The 20,198-nt window shown below is 42.3% G+C and overlaps 1 protein-coding gene across 20 annotated transcripts in view; it reads left to right on the forward strand.

Annotated features, from left to right (window-relative positions):
* The window catches only part of ITPR2 (inositol 1,4,5-trisphosphate receptor type 2), a 245,188-nt gene that overhangs the window by 209,608 nt on the left and 15,382 nt on the right, over positions 1 to 20,198 (forward strand). For all 20 annotated transcript variants that reach the window (XR_010362601.1, XM_064420745.1, XM_064420738.1 and 17 more), the window contains 5 exons: positions 966 to 1,161; positions 3,261 to 3,353; positions 7,805 to 7,932; positions 9,268 to 9,433; positions 10,687 to 10,847. Coding sequence is in view for 19 of the 20 variants with exons in the window: in XM_064420745.1 (XP_064276815.1) it covers positions 966 to 1,161; positions 3,261 to 3,353; positions 7,805 to 7,932; positions 9,268 to 9,433; positions 10,687 to 10,847 (744 nt within the window). In the remaining variant the exon portion in view is untranslated. The remainder of the gene's footprint in view (positions 1 to 965; positions 1,162 to 3,260; positions 3,354 to 7,804; positions 7,933 to 9,267; positions 9,434 to 10,686; positions 10,848 to 20,198) is intronic.

The following is a 20,198-nucleotide window of genomic DNA, read 5'->3' on the forward strand; positions in this document are numbered from 1 at the left end:
ACCCATGTTGCTTCCAGGTGTTCACTTAGGCATGGATGTAGTCTAAACTCCAATATTTGTTCATAACTGTCTCCCCTCTTTCTTTATTATTAATCCTTTCACAAGGCTGTCAATTTCAGATCGTATAAATTGATCTGCTTCTTCTGTGGAGCATTTTGATAAATCATAGTATGTTGTTTTATATCTGTAATCTGAGAGCTTTGAAGTAGAAATACATACATTATAGATAAGGTCGAAAGCACTATAGAGCATCAAGAAAATTGTACGAGAAAAAAAAAGGTTAAAGGTTCTTGTAAAGCTCCTGTCACGTTTAATTGCTGGTTTAGGCTTTTGACATTTAAAGCAATATTATCTTTATATACAGTTTTCTTTAAAGTTAAATACCAGGAAACCATATAGTGCAGGGTACAAAAGAATAGAAGTTTCTAGTCTTATACAAACAGTGACATGAATTTAACTTTGTCCTAAGGAGAGGTGCCTCCAATCCTTGTCCATGTGACATTTACATGATGCCATGTGCTCAAAGAAAGTTTACAAATACGTTATCACTTACATGTATGAGTGTATTTTTGAGTTGCAGCCTGTGCATGTTTGTCAGATGAGAGATAACATGAAAAATTACTTTGTAGATATAGATCCATAGTATGAAGACACTGTTTAAATTTTAATCTAGCTTGGTTTTAAACATGGGGAAACAACACATCTTGATTCAGGTCCATCTCTGAATCAGGCTCAAATATATTTTGTGGATTCTGCTATAATTAATTTTAAAATTTAAAGTTCTGTGCTAGATTTCTTCCCCCATAAGCATGACCAGCTCCCACTGAGATCAATGTGAGTTTATGAAGCTGAGAATGTAGAACGTGGCTCAATGTATGTTTCAATAGTTCAGATTGTTTTCCTGTGTAGCATCTATATATTGCCGCATTTGTATTCTTTTTTCCTCTACTCTCTGTCTTCCCCAGCTGTTTGATCTGGTGTACAGGGAGGAGACTTTGCTAAATGTGATAAAAAGTGTTACCCGGAATGGCCGTTCAATTATCCTCACTGCAGTGCTTGCTCTCATCCTGGTTTATCTCTTCTCCATCATTGGCTTCCTCTTCCTGAAAGATGACTTTATCATGGAGGTTGACAGGTTGAAAATCAGGACCTCTGCTGCAGGTATTGGCTTTTATATTAAAATTTGCTTCTGATGTATCCCTTTTTCTGTCTGCCTAACCTAACTTTTCAACTAAGGACATTGAATTTCTTTATCTGTGCCTTCATGAGAGCAGAACTAATTCCATATACCTTAGAACTGAATTAAGTCTCTGTGTAAAATTTAATGTGTGTAGGGTTGTTTTGGTCTGGGCTTATTTGTTGAAATGATAAAATCTAACACATTTGATTTATTATGCTTAATTCACAAACTCATGATAACATAAAAAAAAAAATCTATATTTCCTAAATATCTTCCTAAGTGAAAAGCAGGTCCAAGTGGATTTTATTGAGTTGCAGCCTGTGCATCCCACCTTAAAAGCAGTTCATAGTAATTTCTGTATACTGTATGAGGCATGTGATCTTAACATGTTCATCAGCTGTATTCATTTAATTGCTTTTTAAGCTTCATCCAGCAGAAATTTATTACAGAATTCACATTTCTACTGATAGGAGCATCTTTTAAATTCAGTGTGTATTCCACAATCATCTTCCTTAGGGTATAATCCTGGCTTCAGTAAAGTCATTGGGAGGTTTGGAACCAGTTTTAAAAAAGCCAGGATTTCAGCTTTCTGAAATCAGAGAATTTAGCAGAGTGAATAGATAGTTACAAACTTGCTTTGCTAGAAAAGAGCCAGGTCTGGTCTATTGAGAGCTTTGTGTATGCTGCCAACCAGCCTGCTGGGAGCATGGGCCGAGGAGTAACAACTGGCTGTAGAGAAATACTTGAGAATAGCTTCTGACTAAATTCCTCGGGGCATGATTTTCCCAAATGCAGAGCTCTTCAGACCTGTACACAAGCACAGAGCTGGCGGAACCCAGCCGGGGCTGTGTGCACTCTGTGTTTGCCACTCTTTCCCTGAAGTTGTTTTTTCAGAATTTAAAGCTCACAAACAAGGCAAAGGTCATTCAAGACTCATGGGCCTGGTGTACTCTGCAGCTGGTTCAAAACCATATGAAAAAAAATGAACCTGACAGATTTCTTTAATATACTGTGATTTTGAAAATTTTTTCTCCCACTGATCATCCATTAGGGGCTAAATTGGCTTATATTTGACTTACCATTCATTTTTGGGACTGAACTTAGGGTGTGAAGTTTCACTTTGAAAGGCAGTTGTGACCATCTTAATGAAACAGGCTACACACAGTTCTGGTCTGATCCAGGGGCAGCAGCTCCTGTGTGTTTGTGTTGCTTCTGCTGAGTTCTTGGAAGATTTTTGTGGTGTGGATATGTTCTTGCTGGCTTCATACATTGCCATTTCTGATCAAAAACTCATCTAGAAAATATGCAGACTGCATGTTGATGGAACATTATGCTTCCCAGAACAAGTGCTTAAAATTTTTTCTTTATAAAGTAGCAGAAAGAGTAAGTCAGAGCGCATGTTTCCTGCATTACACATACTGTCTTAGACTGTTACTTTATTGTATAGTTTTGCCTTCATTTTCTTCTCCTTAAACCTTTTTGTATCTCTAATTTGAAATGCAGAAAATTGTTGAAGGTGCACAACGAAAATTGGTTTGATAAAATCAAGCTGATGTACACATTTACCACTTTGGTAATGTTAAATTAGCGTTTTACACAAACCCATACATATTTACAAATTAGTGCCAAACTGTGTTATAATCCTTGAAAACCCTTAAATATTCTACATTCGGGATAACTGAATGTCAGCTTGGTGTCCTTCTTGTCAGCTTTTGTGAATAATTTATCTAATGGTTTTTTAAACTGACATTGTTTTCATATCTGACGGTTGTTTCTTGCTTTGAATATGTTTTGTGCTCACCAGAAACAGCTGCATTTGATGTAGATTTATTAATTTCAGGAGATGAAATGGGAATAGCTGTGATATACAGTAAATATAAAACTGTGGTTTTGTTAATTGTGATTGCTTGGAGGTGGTGAGGTAGAATAATTCAAGGAGGGAGGAATTGCTAGTGTGATTTGTTCTGTTTTTGCTTTGTAACTCTCCAGCCTGGTGCTTCACTCCTAGAAAATAATGATTTAAAACTTAACATCAATGTAGTAGTGCCTGTCTTTTTGTCAACATCCCACTTTTCCACAGGTATTGGTGAAGTTTCCACTACAACCCTGACATCAATGATGGGAGCCTGTGCAAAGGAGAACTGTTCCACGAGCATCCCAGCTCTTAACTCGGGTCAGTACAGAACTTCCCTCAGACTGATGATCACTTAGAACCGAGGGATCCGTGGAAATGTTCAAGGTCAGGTTAGATGGGGCTTGGAGCAGCCTGGTCTGGTGGATGTTGCCCCTACCCATGGCAGAGGGTTGGAATGAGATGATCTTTGAGGTCCCTTCCAGCCCAGACCTGTGGTTCTGTGATTCTCTGATCTGTGTGTTGCTGTTGCAGGGACTTCTGCTGGTGTGAGAAGTGACAATGACTCTTGTGAGTCAGAAGTGCTCAGCTTCTGCAAAGCTTGGAGCTTAGTTGGCAGCTTTGCTGTGAATAGGAGTGCTTCCCACACCTGATTTCCAAATGCACTGACATTAATTTTGTTATTAAAAGAGCTTACTGAATCATTATGCTTGAATGTACAGTTTGCTTCTTGCCAAGTGACTTAGCAGAGAGAAGCAGCTTGCTGCTTGTCTGCAGCATCTTCACCTGAACACAGTGAGCCACTTTTAGATCCAGTTAGGGCCACAAAAATTCATTTTCATTGCATAGCTGCTCTATCAGCACACTTTGTGTATTTTTTCTATATGTATCTGGGCCAGTGTGGTACTGTAGCCAGAAAACCTAAGAACCCAGATCCAGGCCCACATGTCTGTCTCCCACTCTTTCCATGGGGCACAGTCTAGTTGAGGTGGCTGGTGTTTCAGTGCAGGTCTTAAGTTTGGTTTGATGTGTTGTGGCCTTTGCAGTGGAGGTGTGTGCACAGTGGATGGTCTGCAGGCTCAAAGTATTTATTTCCACAGTTGCCTGTGGTTGCTGGGGGCTGAAAGTGAGGACATAAACAGTCCCTTACTGTGTGCCAGTATAATGTTTTTTCATAAGCTTTATTCTTCTGCTAATTTTTGAGTTTTTAGGATCAAAGTCTTCTGGGAGAGGGCTATAAAAGCAGGCTTTTTCTCCCCAGCTGGTGTGTAAACAGGCCTCATAAACAACATGGGAAGCTGTCTGGCTAGATAGAGAAAACAGTCTAAGAGCTATTGGCAAAACTGCTGCATTCAAAGAGTAATCAATTAGTAAAAAAGATGCAGTATGACTTTTGCCAAGCTCTTTAAATGATAGAAATCTCACATTTCTCATTGTTTGGGTACTGCTCCTTTAAAATCAAACCATAATGACAGAGGGCTGTACAAAACATCTAAGTGCACTCTTTCTTAATCTTGAAGAAATTTTATTTATCCAGTGCCATTAAAATCCACCAATATTCAGCAAAAGCAGTTTTGCTCACCTTAGTCACCTGGTCAAAAGAATTGTTCTACTTTCTTTTCCTGGGACATATTTCCCCTCTGGCAAAAGTGTGAGCATGGTGGAATGCAAAGGCATGAGATCACCATCCCTGGAGGTGTTCAAAAGCTGTGGGGACGGGGAACTTGGGATGTGGTTTAGTGGAGGACATGGCATGGTTGGGTGAGTGGTTTGGACTGGGTCTCAGAGGTCTCTTCCAGCTTTAATGGTGCTATGATTTTGTGAGATTTGGGGAGTTTCACATTGCAGCACCAGAGAAGTCCACAGCTGTGTGTGGGAGAGAGAAAATGTTCTCAGTGGCACCTCAGGTCCTGAGTGAGACAGGAATTACATTGCTTTTCAGATCAGATCACCGCTGATCATTTCTTCTGATGGGACTCTGCTTCTTCCTTGGGTTTCACTGGTGGACACTGTGCCCAGTCATTGCTCTTACTGGTGAGGGAACTCCCTGGGGAGGCAGTGTGCTGTGCCCAGGGAGACTCCTCTCTCTGCTGCCTGCTACTCACTGCTGCTCTGGGCTGTCAGCATGAGAATACTTCATTTCATCTGGCTCAGAGTCTCCCTCTCTCCACTGCAAAGACATTTCCGTATCACTTCAGTCTATGCCTGGTGAACTACCTAATCATTTAAAGGAACTTCACATCCTACAGTACATATCTCCTCATCCTCTGTAGCCCATAAAGACCTGTGATAGAAAGGTGCAGAGATACCTGTTTGTAAAATGGGACATTTCCAAGGACTCATTCCACCGCCAGGCCTGGTCCTGCTCTGTGTAAGTTCTGCTGGATCTATATGGGCACAGCTGTGTCTCACCTGATGTGCTTGTGTGGCCCAGGTAGCTGTGGGCCATCAGGTGAGGATTTTTGAAGTAAATCTCCCTATTATCCCTCCCCTGTGATTAACATTGTGGGGTGGTCTTAGCCCTTAACCTGTTTTGCCTGTGGATTAAATTTAATCAGAAGACAGCCTGCCTAATGCTATCCAGACCCTCACAAGCCACTTTCCAGGGTGGAACTGCTTCAAACAACCCCCCCTGAACCTCAATTAATGTCAGTATTGGGTCCTTAACAATAGTGCACTCCACAGATCCACTCCTTTCTTTCAAGTACGGGCACAGCTGGTGCCTAGAGGGGCTGAGCCTGAACTGTGAATGCTGTTGAGCATTGAGAACAGACAGCTGAGGCAGAACATGTGCCTGTAGGGTTGCCTGGCTCCCAGCTTGAAGGCAGCTCCACATCTGGGAGTGGAACAGAACAGCAAAAACAATGTCTGTACACTGTCCACAGCCTACGTTGCTGCACTAGAGGTTTCTGCCAACTTTGGGCCGTCTGGTTCTCTGGCAAAGATCTTGCAACCTGAGCTTGCTTTTCTGGGAGCTTTTCTGGCTGGGATGCTGATGTTCTGTGTTACAAGATGTGCAAGGTGATGTATATTTTTCTCTGAAGCCTGGCTTGCTATGAATTATCTCAGTGGACAGGGGGAGCTGGGTGTTAGAGTTGCTGGTAGATAATTCCCTCTTCAATTCTCAGTCCTGGATTATCCTCTCTGTTCACCAGAATCTGATCATCTGCTGCTTCCAGCAACTGTGTCTGGTCTTGTGAACAGAGAAAATGAGAAAATATTGTAGTTAGCAGAAAAAAATAGAAGCTGTGGCTTTTTGAAGGCTTTTTATTTATTTTGTGGATGGTCTCCTTCTCAAGCACAGCTCAAAAAAAAAATTGCTTGAAAAAGGGAATAATGGCAGGATACAACAGCAAAGATTAGTTGGTATGAATAACATCACTGTGCTAGTAAAAAAAAAATAGGTATGACAGGATAAAAAAGGTTTTTTGTTTCAATCCTTTCAGTTTCAATATTTAAGCAGTTATTTTTAAATCCAGGATTATTTGTGGGAGTAGTGTCTGTAATGACCATATAGTTTAACAGGGAAGTCTGTCCTGATGTCTGTTTTTCTTTTTGCTCAAAATTCCTTCAGTAGGGAGCTGTTTCTCATTTAATTTCCCTGTGGAGCAGAAGCAGCGATGGCAAAAGCAGCAGACACCAACACTGTCCTGCCCATCCCAGCCAAGATACATGCACCACAATCTGGGAGCACAAATCCAAAATTAAATTTAAATCCAAATTACTTGTCTGCAATGTGAGTGCTTGCAATCAGTTCAATTTATCAGAGTCTGAGTGCCCCAGATGTGGTGGTTTGGGGCTGTTAAATATGTGTTTCAGTCAACTCTCACAGAAGGATGTTGGTATTTATTAAACTCTGTTACAATGAGTGCACAGAGCAAAGCGAGTGTGAATCGCTGCCTTCCCCGCCCAAGCAAGCATGTCCCTAAATAGGAAGGAAGGCAGGAGGAATGGCAGTCACAGCCCTGACCCTTCAGCCCAAGCCAGCAGGACACAGGGAACAGCTCAAGCAGGGCTCTTCTAAGGGAGGCTGTGGAAGCAGTGAGTATGTGGCGGGAGGGACTCTGGCCAAGGTGGACCAAGTCCCCCTGGGGTTTGGTGTTCCAGCCCAGCTCCTCTGCACGTTCAAATATCTCCTGTACAATAGTACCCTCTGTGGCTCAGCCAAACCCACACAGCAACTCTGCAGCACAAATAACAGAATCCAAGTTTTCAAGATGAGGCCAGGGAGAGCCTTTAATTAAATGTCTGTCAGATCTGTGCTTGGGCATGTGTGCTGGTGGAAAAATCACAGACAGACTGACTGAAACAAAAGCCAGCCCCTCCCCAATGGTTTGAAATGCTAACATGATTGGCTTCGACATGAGTAGGTAGAGAAATGATTTCACAGGAAGACAATCCTTTTACAAATGTGCTTCTAATTCTCTGTTTATATTGCTTCTTGTCTCTGCTGCATTTTTAGGCGGCCCACTGGAAAAGCAGTGGGAGGACTGCAAAGAGAAGGGGTGTTTCCATGAGCAGAGATGGTGGCTCTTGGTCATTAACAGCTCTGGTGGGAGCCCTGCTTGTGCTTTTCTCCATCTCTCTTCAGGCTAAGTGTGCCTGATGTGCCTAAGTATGTCACCAGCAGGGATGTGCACATGGGTGGGGATGATCAATGAGGTGCTGCATGAGAAATACAAGAGGCAGATGTGTCTTGCAGTTGATTTCTCTAACAGAATTGTGGCATTGTTTGATGAGTGATTGTTTGATGCTGTGGTTCGTGTTTGCAGGTGAAGAAGAAGAGGATGGAATAGAAAGGACCTGTGACACCCTGCTCATGTGCATTGTGACCGTGTTAAACCAAGGCCTGCGGAATGGTGGTGGTGTGGGAGATGTGCTCAGAAAGCCTTCCAAAGATGTGAGTTTTTGGCTCAGGAAATGCATTACTCCCTGTGCATCGCATCAATTCCAAAGTCAATTTTTGGAGGTTATAGACAGTGTTTGTATCTAGTCTGATCTCATGTCACACATTTGATTAATCCATGTGATTTTTAGATCCAGATGGGATATTTAATGGGAAGAGCTAGGCTTGGTGTGATGATGATACTTGAAGGAAGGATTTCTACATAGTTGTTTACCACTTCTGGAAAAATGCAGAATATCATAACCTTCAAAGAATTGCTAAGAAGTCAGTCCTGGGAGGCACATCTGCAGTGCTGTGTCCAGTCCTGGACTCCTCAGGACAGGGGGGACAGAGAGCTCCTGGACTGGGGCCAGTGGAGGATGCAGAGATGATTTAGGGCCTGGAGCATCTCTGGCAGGGAAAGGCTGAGGGAGCTGGGGCTGTCCAGCCTCCAGAGGAGCCCCAGCTGAGAGGGGCCCTCAGCCCTGGGTGTCCCTGTCTGCAGGGAGGGCTCTGAGCAGGGTCCAGGCTCTGCTCCAGGGGCCCAGCAATGGCACCAGAGGAACAGGCAGGGACTGATCCCAGGAGGTTCCACCTGGACATTTGTGTTTATACTCAGTATGGCACCTGCCCTGGAATAGGTCCTGTTGTTTACTTGTACTGAACCAGCATGAAGATCAAACTAGAATTTGATCTGTTGTGGCGTGTTTTCTCTTCCAGAAGTTTCCTCAAAAATGCGGTTTATTTAAGGACCTCCCTTAATATTTGGGTGGCTTCATGCATTTTTATTTAGGTTCAAAAAGAACATCTCAAAGGCAATCTAGCAGCACTTTGCTTGATGAGCCACACCATACATGTTATAAATAAATTCAGGATAAAGTAGGATCTCATCAGGGCTTGCAAAAGTCCAGAGACAGCTCACATCTGGATGGAAGACCTTCCTATGCTGGTTGTAGGAGTCTGTATCCTGTCTCACAGACTGGGAGGTTCTGCAGGAGCCAAAATTTATCCCCAGTGGAGTCTGTAAGCACTTACAGACTTTGAAAGCGACCCTTTGAAATTTACCCTTGCCACTTAGCAGCTCTTTAATGCTAATTATATTGATGAACTCCACAAAGGATATTGCTATTATTCCCATGAATATGTGGGAAAGGAGCAGTTGGGTGACTTCAGGTCTCTGTCATGGTGAAGAAAAGGACTTGGGTAGTCCCTCCCTAGTCCTGTGAGGAAGGCTAGCAGAATTTGGCATATGAAAAGAAAGAACTGTAGCTTTGCTTGAGCTCATGTGAAAATGTTTAATATTTTAGATTTGTGCTATTTTTATACCTTATTGCAACCTTGCTATTGCAGGAGCCCTTGTTTGCTGCACGAGTTGTTTATGATCTTCTGTTTTACTTCATTGTAATAATTATTGTTCTCAACCTGATCTTTGGAGTCATCATTGATACATTTGCTGATCTCAGGAGTGAAAAGCAGAAAAAGGAGGAGATACTAAAGACCACCTGTTTCATCTGTGGTAGGTATTACTGATCTCTTGAGATATTTGAGGGTGAAAGGAGTGAAAATGAACTATTCCTCAATAAATAAAGCTTGGACCCCAGGTGTGGTTATCTTCTACAAGGAAAGTCTGTAAAAATTCCAGAGGCTGATTCCAAATTTATTCTCTCTCAGTAGGAGACAGATTTGGTTTATGAATCAAAAGCTAGCTTTGCTGATAGGTGGCTTTACAGTCTCCACCCAGAATCTGAAGCAGAAGAGCTGTGTCTCACACTTGCATCATCACCACTAATGGAGATGGGGCAGCTGCTGACTCTGTTTCTCAGAGCTTGCTGCAGATGAAAGTGCAGCTTCTATTTCACAGCTCCAGAGGGGGAGCATCAGCACGAGCTTCCAATTTCAGAAGGTGATATGAAGCAGGGAACAAAAGAATTAGGTGGAAATCATCCCCACAAAGCCCACGGAAAATCACACTTATTTTGAAGTGCACTCACAAAGAAGGGCAGACCTTCACTCCCTGGGGGACTTCACAGATACCTGCTTTTTTGTAGCCTGGATGCTGTTTCCATGGTTGTACTGACAGGGATGAATGCTGTGCAGAACACAACATGTCTTTAGTGTCTGTGGACAGGAAATCCAGGGAGGCAAACATTGGTGATTCCTCTCCTACCTCACTTCTGGTATTCTTCAGCGATCTGGACCATTGCAGGGAAAAATAAATAAAAATTTCTTATGACTAGAGCTCTGTTAAAGACTGTGTGAAAACAGAGCTGCAGGGACTCACCCTCTCTGCCAGGTTTAGGCCCACAAACAATCTCACTGAAGCTTAAGTGGGACTCTTTATACGTTTGATATGCTAAAAGCGTGCATAAATCTTTGTAAGATCAGGTCCTGGACTGCTATGTGCTATGTCCTGGACATCATACTATGTTCTTCCCAGTATACATCTAGAGAGACCCAGAGCCAACACTTGTAAAACACTTTATGGCCCTCAGCATAGAAGGCTCTGTAAAACTGTAACATATTTATTATATTGTTATTGTTATTAAGAGAAAATATCACAAAAGAGAATAAATGTTGCATTGAAAGACATTCTGTCAGGAATGCCTTCTGGCCTGGTATTTCTTACCTGGCAGTTACGGCTTTTAAATTAAGATATTTCAAATTTATGATCCTTTAAATAAAGTTAGGTTCCCTTCTCTAACATATTTAACAGATTTGTGTATTTTTATGTTGAAGTTTATTTTTTTGTTTTATGTTCTTTTTTTGCAGGACTGGAGAGAGACAAATTTGATAACAAGACAGTTTCGTTCGAGGAGCATATAAAGGCAGAACACAACATGTGGCATTATTTGTACTTTATAGTTCTTGTCAAAGTTAAAGATCCAACTGAATACACTGGTCCGGAGAGCTACGTGGCACAAATGATTGTGGTAAGTCAATTTGGGCAAGTGCTTTATGCAACTGAGAGATGCTCCTTGCAGCTAGGGCAGAGAATATCTTTCTTTTCCCCTCTCTCTGAACAATAGGAGGTATCAATCTGTATTTTTAAAGATCTTTTCACGTGTCTTAGTCTGCAACAAAACCTGATCTTAAGCATAATGAAAAAGATGGAGGTGCAGGCCTCAGTTGCCAGTTTGGCATCAGTGCTATCATGCTCTGTGAGTTCTGCTGCCTCATTAGGCAGAGCTGGGGCAGGAGAGCATGCATCATAACATCTGCTGCTACTCCAGCTTTGTCCAGTGTCTCTGGGCTGCTGTCCAGAAAAATAACATCTCCTGCTGCACACTGAACTGCGGGGTCAGTGCTCAGGGCTGGTGCTTTTCTCCTATGGCTGCTCTAAACAAGCTAGTGAAAAGATCAAGCAGAGCAGCTACAGGGATTTGAAGAGCCACAGAAACTGCCTTGTGAAGCAGGGTGCAAGAGGGAGAAATGTGATGATGCTGGGCCAGAGAGGTGTTCGATTACATTTTGTTTCCAGCCTGCTGCCAAAGAGGGTTGGTTCTGCTGAGAAAGAAGAGTGGATTATCAAGGCTGCCTGGCTTGGGGCTTCATTTTTGAGGAATTCTGCCTCCCTCCTGGGATTTTCTGGTGCAGTATTTTCTTCCTGTGGACTTGCTGGCAGTTATTGCACTGCTCAGTGCCTGTGCCAGGCTCTGTGGTTGCAGAGCTGGCATATGTCTGAATCCTGGAGGAGGCTGTAACCAAATGCGTATCAGGCTTCTCTGTTTATGCACTTCTGGAGCCACATTTCTTATGAAGACTATCTCTCTGCTATCCCTCATCAAGCCTTTGACTGGATATACCACCCAGCTTCATTACTGAGGTGCTGGGTGGCCTTTTACTCCCCAGTTTAGCCAAGGAGAAGATTCTTCTCCTTTCACTTCAGCTGTCATCAAGTCAGGCGCCAGGTTTTAATCGATCCCATCTCCTTTCTGCCTTGACAGTGCAGAAAGCTGGGTTATTTATTCTGCCTTCAGATGGGTGTCCAGGATAGCTGGGCTGACTCACCTTTCTCACTCCATTGAGAGCCTAAATGGTTAGTTTAGACAAGATGCCTAATTGGGAACAGGTTAAAATTGGAGCTGACTGCCATGCACTGTGCAGGCTTACGCAGAGCTTACCTTGAAGAACTCACATTGGTGGAAATGGTGGTATTTAGACAGGAGTGTATGCTTGATTGCTGCAGTTAAATTGAGCTTTTGTAAGTGCTGTTGCCACTGGAAGGGAAGGTGCTACGGCAGGTGAGGGGAATTCAGTGCTCAGGTGCAAAGGAACTGCCTATTTCCTTCAATTTTGAACCATCAGTCTCATTGCCCAGCTCAGGGTGTTTATGTTGTAGGCAGTGATGGATCTACACATCTGCAGTTTGGTGGTCGAGGTAGAAAACCTAAACCAAATCCTTGTAGACTTTGTTGCATTACGATAAATTATTCATAGTGGCGAGTTGTCCTGTTAACCATGGAAATATTTTAGCTTATATCAGCAATACATTTTAATTTCTGGAACCAGACTCTGGGGCCTGTCTCATTTGTCCATTCCTCCTCTTCCTCTCCCTGCAATGTTTGTAGGATTTTAAAAGTTTGTGGTATGTATGTTAAGTATGAATGTTTAATTCCAAGAGATGCATTAATATTCATAGTAAGTATATTAATCCTGTGGCAGCAGTGGTTTGACTTTTCTGATGTGTAATCCACGAATGTATTTTATTTCTGCATTAATGGCTGGAACTCCTTTTTGAATATCTAAAACAAAAAAGCACCGAAAAGTCATGTGACCCCAAGCACTGAACTGATTTCTCAAAGACCCTGTTCCTCTAAGGCAGAAGGCTGGTAGTTTAAGTGGTTAGAAGTAATCCAGATTTTGGGATTATTAAATTCTCTTTTTCCAGTTAAAGGTTATTTTGGATGCTGGAGAGGTACCTATGGATCAAGAAATGTAATGCTTACATTGGATGAAAGTATAAAGGGTAGAGTGGGAGAAAAAAGAGAAATAAATGGTTGAACAAACTACAACTGTCTGGTATGGGATTAGTAGTTGTGTCTTTGTGTGGTTTAAATTCCTAGTATGAAATCCAGGGAAGATGTGCTGCATAGCAAAAGCAATTGGAACTTTGAAAGTGAACAAAAAAAGGACACTTTCTCTTGGAGCCAGAGAATTTACTGTATGCCACATGCTACAAGGAGTACTAAGAAATTAAAGAAAATAATCTGACTGCAGGAATGAAGTATGATATTTGACTGGAAGAAGAGATTTAGAGATACAGCTTTGCTTAGGACCAAAAGAAGAGTCAAAGGAAAACTCTCAGAGGCAATTTTGCAGCTGTCAGACATATGAGCTGCTGTAGCAAATGTGTTTGGTGTGTCCCAAACACAGCCTGGTAGTAATGAATTACACCACAGGCAAGTGAGATGTGCTGCATTCCATGCACTAATTAAGCCTGAGCCTGGCTTTTGTCATGAAGACAGATAAGCTGATTCAGACTCTGTGTGAGCATGAAAGCTGTGTGACCACCCTTGTGATGCTGGGAGAGGTGATCAAGTCCCAGGTAGGACAGCACATCCTGGCATAGGATCTGGCAGAAAAGAGACTTGAAATTAACATTTCACAAGGGACTTGCCAATGGAATTGACTCATTGCTGAAAAAGGCTTGTTGGGGCTGTATGGGATTCCAGCAAATATTTATAAATATGGGTGGTTGGGGTAGCAGGGCAGTCTTAGGTCCTCTTTGAAAAGGACAAGGTGGAATGATATTTTATATTTCCTACTATATAGAATATGTCTGACAAAACTCTGTGAATCATACTCCTGAAAGGATTCTCTTAATTTTAATTGTTTTTGTTATGATCAGGAATACCTTCTATGGCTGCTTCTGTAGCTTTAATGGATTCTGTGGAATTTAATGGAATTCTGTATTTTCATAGCCAAATCACTTAAGGAGAACTTCTACCCAAATCCAGTCTTCAAGTCCTTCAATGCACATAGGTCAAAATTTTGGAGTATGCTGCAGTAACTTTAATAGAAAATAGAGTTTAGCTCCAAGTATCAACCTCACTGTCCCTACAATGGCCATCAGGAACCACTTATTATTTGCATTTGCCTACTCCAGTCTTACAAAGTATTGCAAAAAGTAACATTGGAATAATGATCAGTATTAACTAAGCACCAGGAAAAGCATCTACAATTTCTGATAGTCCTTTTCTCTATTGCCCACCCTCATCAGAGCCCAAAAATATAACTGTCTACTTTGTGACTCTCAGTCTTTTCTATGAATAATTTGTCCAGAAAACAGCATAGCATCTGGTTTGAAGGCTTGCTGATAGCACAACCCAGGAATTGCTGTGGTTTCCCCGTTTTAAAATATTATTTGAAAGGCTGGATGCCAAAATGGATGGGATTTTTTTGCACGTCATTGTTCACCTCTCCAGTTTTTCAGCTCAAGAAAGGGAAAGAAATGTCTGGGTGATGTTGTACATACCCCTCACTCAAATGCAAGATTCTTGCAGATTTCTAAGTTCACTAGTATTTCTGTTCCAGAGGTGGTTTGCCCCAAGGCATTCCCATTGTCTTGTATGTCTCTGGCCTCAGATGACCTTGAGGTAGAGCACTTGTTTTGCTTTCTTGCTCTGCACTGTGGACATGTCTCTGCAAACTCCTGGTGTTCCCTGTGGTTTTGATTTTCCCAGAAGCTCTGTGTTTGCTTCAGTGCTTAGCATACTGCTCTGAGCAGTGATTGAAGTAGTCAGGAACCATCCAGCTTTCATAAAGAAAGATATTAATTTTTCTGGGTTTTTTTTCCTTTTTAAAAAAAAAAGCATCAAGCATAAAATGTATTCTAAAGCAACACACAGTTTGTACATCTTAGACTTTATGGAGATGTTGGTGGGAATAAAGCACTTCAGCTCTTCCAGTGCTGCCCTTTCTTCTTGCACACTATCTTTTATCTGTTATTGGGTGAAATATTAATGAATGTTAAAGCAGGGCAGTAGGTTTTATTATTTGTTTGCTCTCCAGGCCTCTTTTATGAAGTCAGAGAGGGATTATACAATATCCAAAGAGACAGAAACTTTGAAAAGCTGGCTGCATGCCTTGTATTTGCACTTAGAACCTGCATGAATGATTCCTCTATTGAATTTTCATTCCTGTAGAAAAACCTTGTTTATCTGAACCATTTGATCAGAAACACCATCACTAGCAAACCTAGAGGTGCACATAATTTGTGTTACATCAATACAGCAATCTTTGAATGTTCCTTGTGTCCATTTGTCACAGGAGACAGTTTAAGGTGATAACTGGAACAATGAAGGTTAATGTCCAAACTTTTATACTTCTCTTTTCAGAGGTATAATTTTTACACACATATTTCACACAAGCCTTGGTAGCTGTAAATAGATATATAGAGGTAAAAAAAAAAAAAGGACATGATTAGTTACTGAATTTTTGCAGCTCAACAGAGATATGAATTAGCCTATGATTTGTACTTCCATTCATTTTCAAAAGTAAAAGGCTATTGGCTTAGCAGTTAAATTATTTTTCCCACTGAAAGAATGAAACACTAAGGCAAACAAAGCCCTGAAACTTTCATTCTCAAGTGCTCTGTCCACAGTTTTTAGCAAGTTTCGTAATGGCTTTTATCAGCATTAGTGGTACCTGTCATAACTACATAATTACAGAACCTAATTATATTATACTTATTTATCCTAGTTATGTAATTGGATGTAATTGTGCAATTATGTAACTCCTCAGTCAGCTGAAAAATGATCTAAAACCAGCCTGTGCTCCTAAGAGTAGGAGGTACTGCGGTGAATTGGACATCTCTCTAAAGCAAGGCAAACTTTGCTGGGAAATTACACGTTCTTTTCTCCATTATGGTCATTGGGACCATAAACCTTTTATTCCCATCAATGTGGCAGGGAGGAAGCAGTACAGATAGGCTGAGCAACACCAGCCTGAAATTCTGAACAATTGTCTTCTGATTCAGTTCTTTTAAAAGCACTCATGTCGCACAACAATGACCTGGCATTGGCTGTGTGACAAAATATTTTAACTGTTTTATTTTAAATATTTTGAAGGTGTCGGCTTTTTTTCATTATTTTTTTCTCTTAAATTATTAAATAAAAGAGGTATTTAGCCATGTCACAAGGAAAAATGCATTCCCCTTTTGAAACATTCTGATTGTTTTGTTTGCTGTTTTTAAATACTGAAGTTTTGAAAATTTAGTGCTCCTTTGAGCTGGTGGTTTTGTTTCTGTTCTTCCTATCTCCAGCATCATGGTTTTGCCTTCTTTTTCTATTAGATGCCCATAAGTGGGTGTTAGATTGAAAAGCAGCGCTGGGAATAATGCCAAATGAGCCATTGAGAAGGCTCACAATAGTTGTCATTCTGCCCATGCTGTGTGCTGGGCAGCGCCAGCCCTTTTCCCTCGGCATCCTCCTCTCTCCTGCCTCGCTGCTCTGCCTTTTGCTTGTTCCCACCTCGGGAGGGGAGGTGTGATGTGAGCCATGGCAGCACCTGGCTGCTCCCAGGGGTCAGGTTGTGGCCAGAGTTGCTCCATGAGGCTGTGATCCCCCCGGTACAGGAGCAGGGCGAGGGGCAAGCTCCCTCCTGGATGCTTGCGTACAGGCCCTAGCACACCTTGCAATGGGGATTTTTTTCATCTTAGCCAACCTCAGCAGATGTAGCCGAGTGTCAAAACAGCCAAGGTGTGAGCCAAGGGCACCTATGGAGCCAAATAGCTGTGGGTCAGGCGACTGCCTGCCCATCCCTTCACACCTTGAGGGAGGTTGCTCCAGGGTTACTCAGTGAGCAAAAGGCATTTCACTGATGCCAGAACTTGGTGTGCTCCCCTGATGTCTGACAGAGTCAGTGGCCATCCCCAAGCAGGCCATGTGGAGCTTCTAGGGGAGGCAGTTCCAAAGGAAATTCAGGCAGGAGAGGTGGAGACGGCGAAAAAGTGCTGTACAGAAAGGGGAAGGGCTTGCTGACAGCATGGGAGTTTGTGGAACAAGCTGTTCTTTACTGCTGTCGATTTTTTGTCAAAGAATGTAATAAAATTATATGTACTAAGAGGTCTGTTGACCTCTGCTCTTAAAATAAAGCTTCTTTGCAGAAGGAAGAAAAAAAGTTCTGACATCCAAAATTCTTCTATTTTGTTATACATCACCCTTTTGAATTTTGGAGGTAAAAGTTTCTTCTGCTAGTTCTGTAGATATTCTTATTACATCCAAGTATCACAAAACATCATATGGGTAGAGAGGATGACCTAAAGCAGAGAAATGTCAGTCCAAGGTAGCATGAATGCTGCAGAATGGGCACTTGGGATCTCGGGAGTACACTCTGTGTGCTTTTCACATGCACTTTAGTGATTAATCCCAGACAATTCCAGGGGTTTACTCCCCCAGATATCCACCAGACCCTTCTGCCACAGCAAGAGCGGAGCAGGGAGGACTAGGGACATATTTGTTCACTCCTGAGCTGCTGCAGTTCACAGCCCAGAGTACTAATGTGAAAATTGATGGCCACTAAAGTCACGCTAGTCTGAACTGCACTGTTTGAGGAGAGGACACAGCTATGGTTCTGCTGCCTCTGGATAGGTGGGATAATATCAGCAGGGAGAAAGGGCACCAGCTGTTTGGGGTGACCCCTTCAGCTGCTGCAGCTGAATCTGCCAGGGACGGTGAGCTGCTGCTCCTAAACTGGTTCACTATAAATAAACCGTATTTTTAAGGCTTCCTCATTATCATTAATTCTAGTTCAGCATGAACTTTCTGATCTGGCAACTCACAGGCTTGAAAGTCCTTACAGGACTCGTGCATGCAAATGTTGTGCTGGAGTGGGGCATGGAGTTTATAGCTTTTGGGAAGTTAATAATGGTCCCATTGTTAGGGCTGGGTTATTTTACTTTTTAAGACCGGGGTTATTTTACTTTTTTTTTGGAGCAATCCTTTGCTCCAAAAACTAGCAGATGTTATTGAGGCCAAACTTGCAAGGATGAGATATGTACATATCATTAAGCAATGCAACTTTTTCTTAATTACTTTTAAAAGGCTGATGGGATGCATGTCATGTTATGAGTAATTACTTACCATGGCAGTAACACCAAGAGCACAAAAACCAGCTGCTAAATAAGATCTGAGGTCTCTGAGAAGGGCTCATTTCCTAGGAAATGCAGTGTTGGTTTTGTCTGCAGTTGGGTTTTCATAAAATAAGCAGTTAAAGAAATACGCCTAAATAGATGATTTACAGCTCCCATTTTTCTGTTGTGCTCAAAATAGGAAACTGAGTGAGAACGCAGCTCTCCGTGTCCTTCCACGTGGGCATGGGCCCTGTGGGGAGTTCAGGGCTTTGGATTAGGTGCACCAGGTCCCAGAGAAAGTAATTTTTCTGCATCAAGGCCTGCCCCAAATCCACAGAGGAGCTCAGAGTTGATCACTATTGAGTGATACAGTCACTAAAGCGGAGCCATCCTCAGGTATCCGAGTATTAGCCAGGTTTTATATGAACAGAATATATTAATGCACTATTCTTTCTGCTGCTATGTATTGAGTTATTTTTCTATTGTTGCTTTTCTTGTTCCTCAAAAATAATTTTCATTTCTGTGGGAAGACCTCTGCTATTTTTGCTTCTCTGTACAATTTTGCCTCAATTTTCCTATCATCTCATTAAAGTGCTGAACACCTCCCTCTCCACTTCATAAAATAAGCAATCACAGTAGCATGCCTAATTAGCTGCTTTCTTGCTCATTTGTGTTTCTCAAAGCTTGAAAAGTTAACATCACATGAGGACTTTGCATCTTTGCACAAAGCTCCTATTCTTCAAGAGAGCTGAGCATCTTCTTTTCTACTTGAAGGGTACTGCATCTTCCAGCAATGGGCTTTTTGGCCTGCCATAAATAATTTAGTTGGCCTGCTTGGCTCAGTGATGCATGAGACATGGGTAAATAAAGGGAAAGGTGGGCTTCATTTGGTACCTCCTTGCAAAAGCTTGAGGATTCTGTAGGTTTATGTTTATATACATCCTTTTCAGACGGGCAAAATTAATTATCATGCTGCTGCTTGAACAGGAAGCCGTGGATCTGATCCTACCTCCTTAGAAATCATGTCATTAGCTGGAGCAGAAGAGAGCTTGGTATTCTGGGCAGGTGCTGCAGCACAGGCAGGTTTGCTGTGTGCAGTGAGGGGATGGTGATGACCTTTGTCCCCCAGCTGACTTGGGGAGGGAATGGCCATGGCACAAAACCCTTGTCTCTGCTCAGCCCCTCACATTCTTGTTCACTTGTAAAGCACCAACACAATCCTGTCAATTTCCTTCTTTCCTTTAAAATCACTTCTGTGTACACAGCTGTGATGTAATTGCAAGTTACAGAGCAGAGCCTAAAACTCCTCAAAAGTATATTCATTGATATTTGGGGCTTTTCCCCCGCCCCTGAAATCCAGAATCAGCAGTTTGACGCTACCCAGACCTAGTCTTTTTGACCCCTGTGATATTGTGGCTCACTAATTAGCTTAGCTTGATTTCCCCTGTATTTTCAAGATTTGGCCACCTGTCTGTTTAGGCTTCAAAAATTTTGCTACAAAGATGGGTTCTGCCTTGATAATACAGTGTAGTCACAGCCTACTTGTACTCCTTCCAACTTCTACTTGTTCAATTTGTAAATTAAAATAAATTAGCTGAGTTGAGTTCCTGTTTGTTTGCATGCTGCTGGCCTTAAAAACTCGAGGAGGGGTCTGGACATGAGGCTGTGTTCCTTGAGACTTGCACATCCCCAGGAGCAGGGAGGGGAGCTGTTCCAGCTGGAGCACCCCGAGCCAAGCAGTGCTGCTGGCAGGACATGGGCTGCAGTTCCCTGCTGGAATCCCTCTCACCTCAACCTGCCAGAGACTGAAGCTGTTAACTTTCCAGGCAGCCTGCAAAAGCTATTTTTTATCCTTTTCTTAAAGAAGCCTGTGGCTTGAGATGAATCTGTGTGTGGACAGACCTTTAGTCTGTGATTCCAAGTGATGGAAGGGCTCTCTAAGGCACTGCATAGGCACCTACTGTTGCAGTTAAACTCCTGGCAGTGACAGAGCCCTGATTCTCCTGGGACTGGCTGCACAGGGCTTTGCCAGTGAAAGCTGGACCTTAACTGGGATCACTGCTAGTGATAAGAAGTTGAACCCAGAGGGACAGTGTGATGAGCAGATCCTGAAACGTGTCAACTGGGAGAAGCAACAGACACAAAACATTACAGTGCCGTTTGAGAATATTATTTCAACATGTGAAAACAATTAATGTTCTTTGTATTA

Source organism: Passer domesticus, chromosome 5, assembly GCF_036417665.1.
Source record: "Passer domesticus isolate bPasDom1 chromosome 5, bPasDom1.hap1, whole genome shotgun sequence".
In the NCBI taxonomy this organism is placed as follows: domain Eukaryota; kingdom Metazoa; phylum Chordata; class Aves; order Passeriformes; family Passeridae; genus Passer; species Passer domesticus.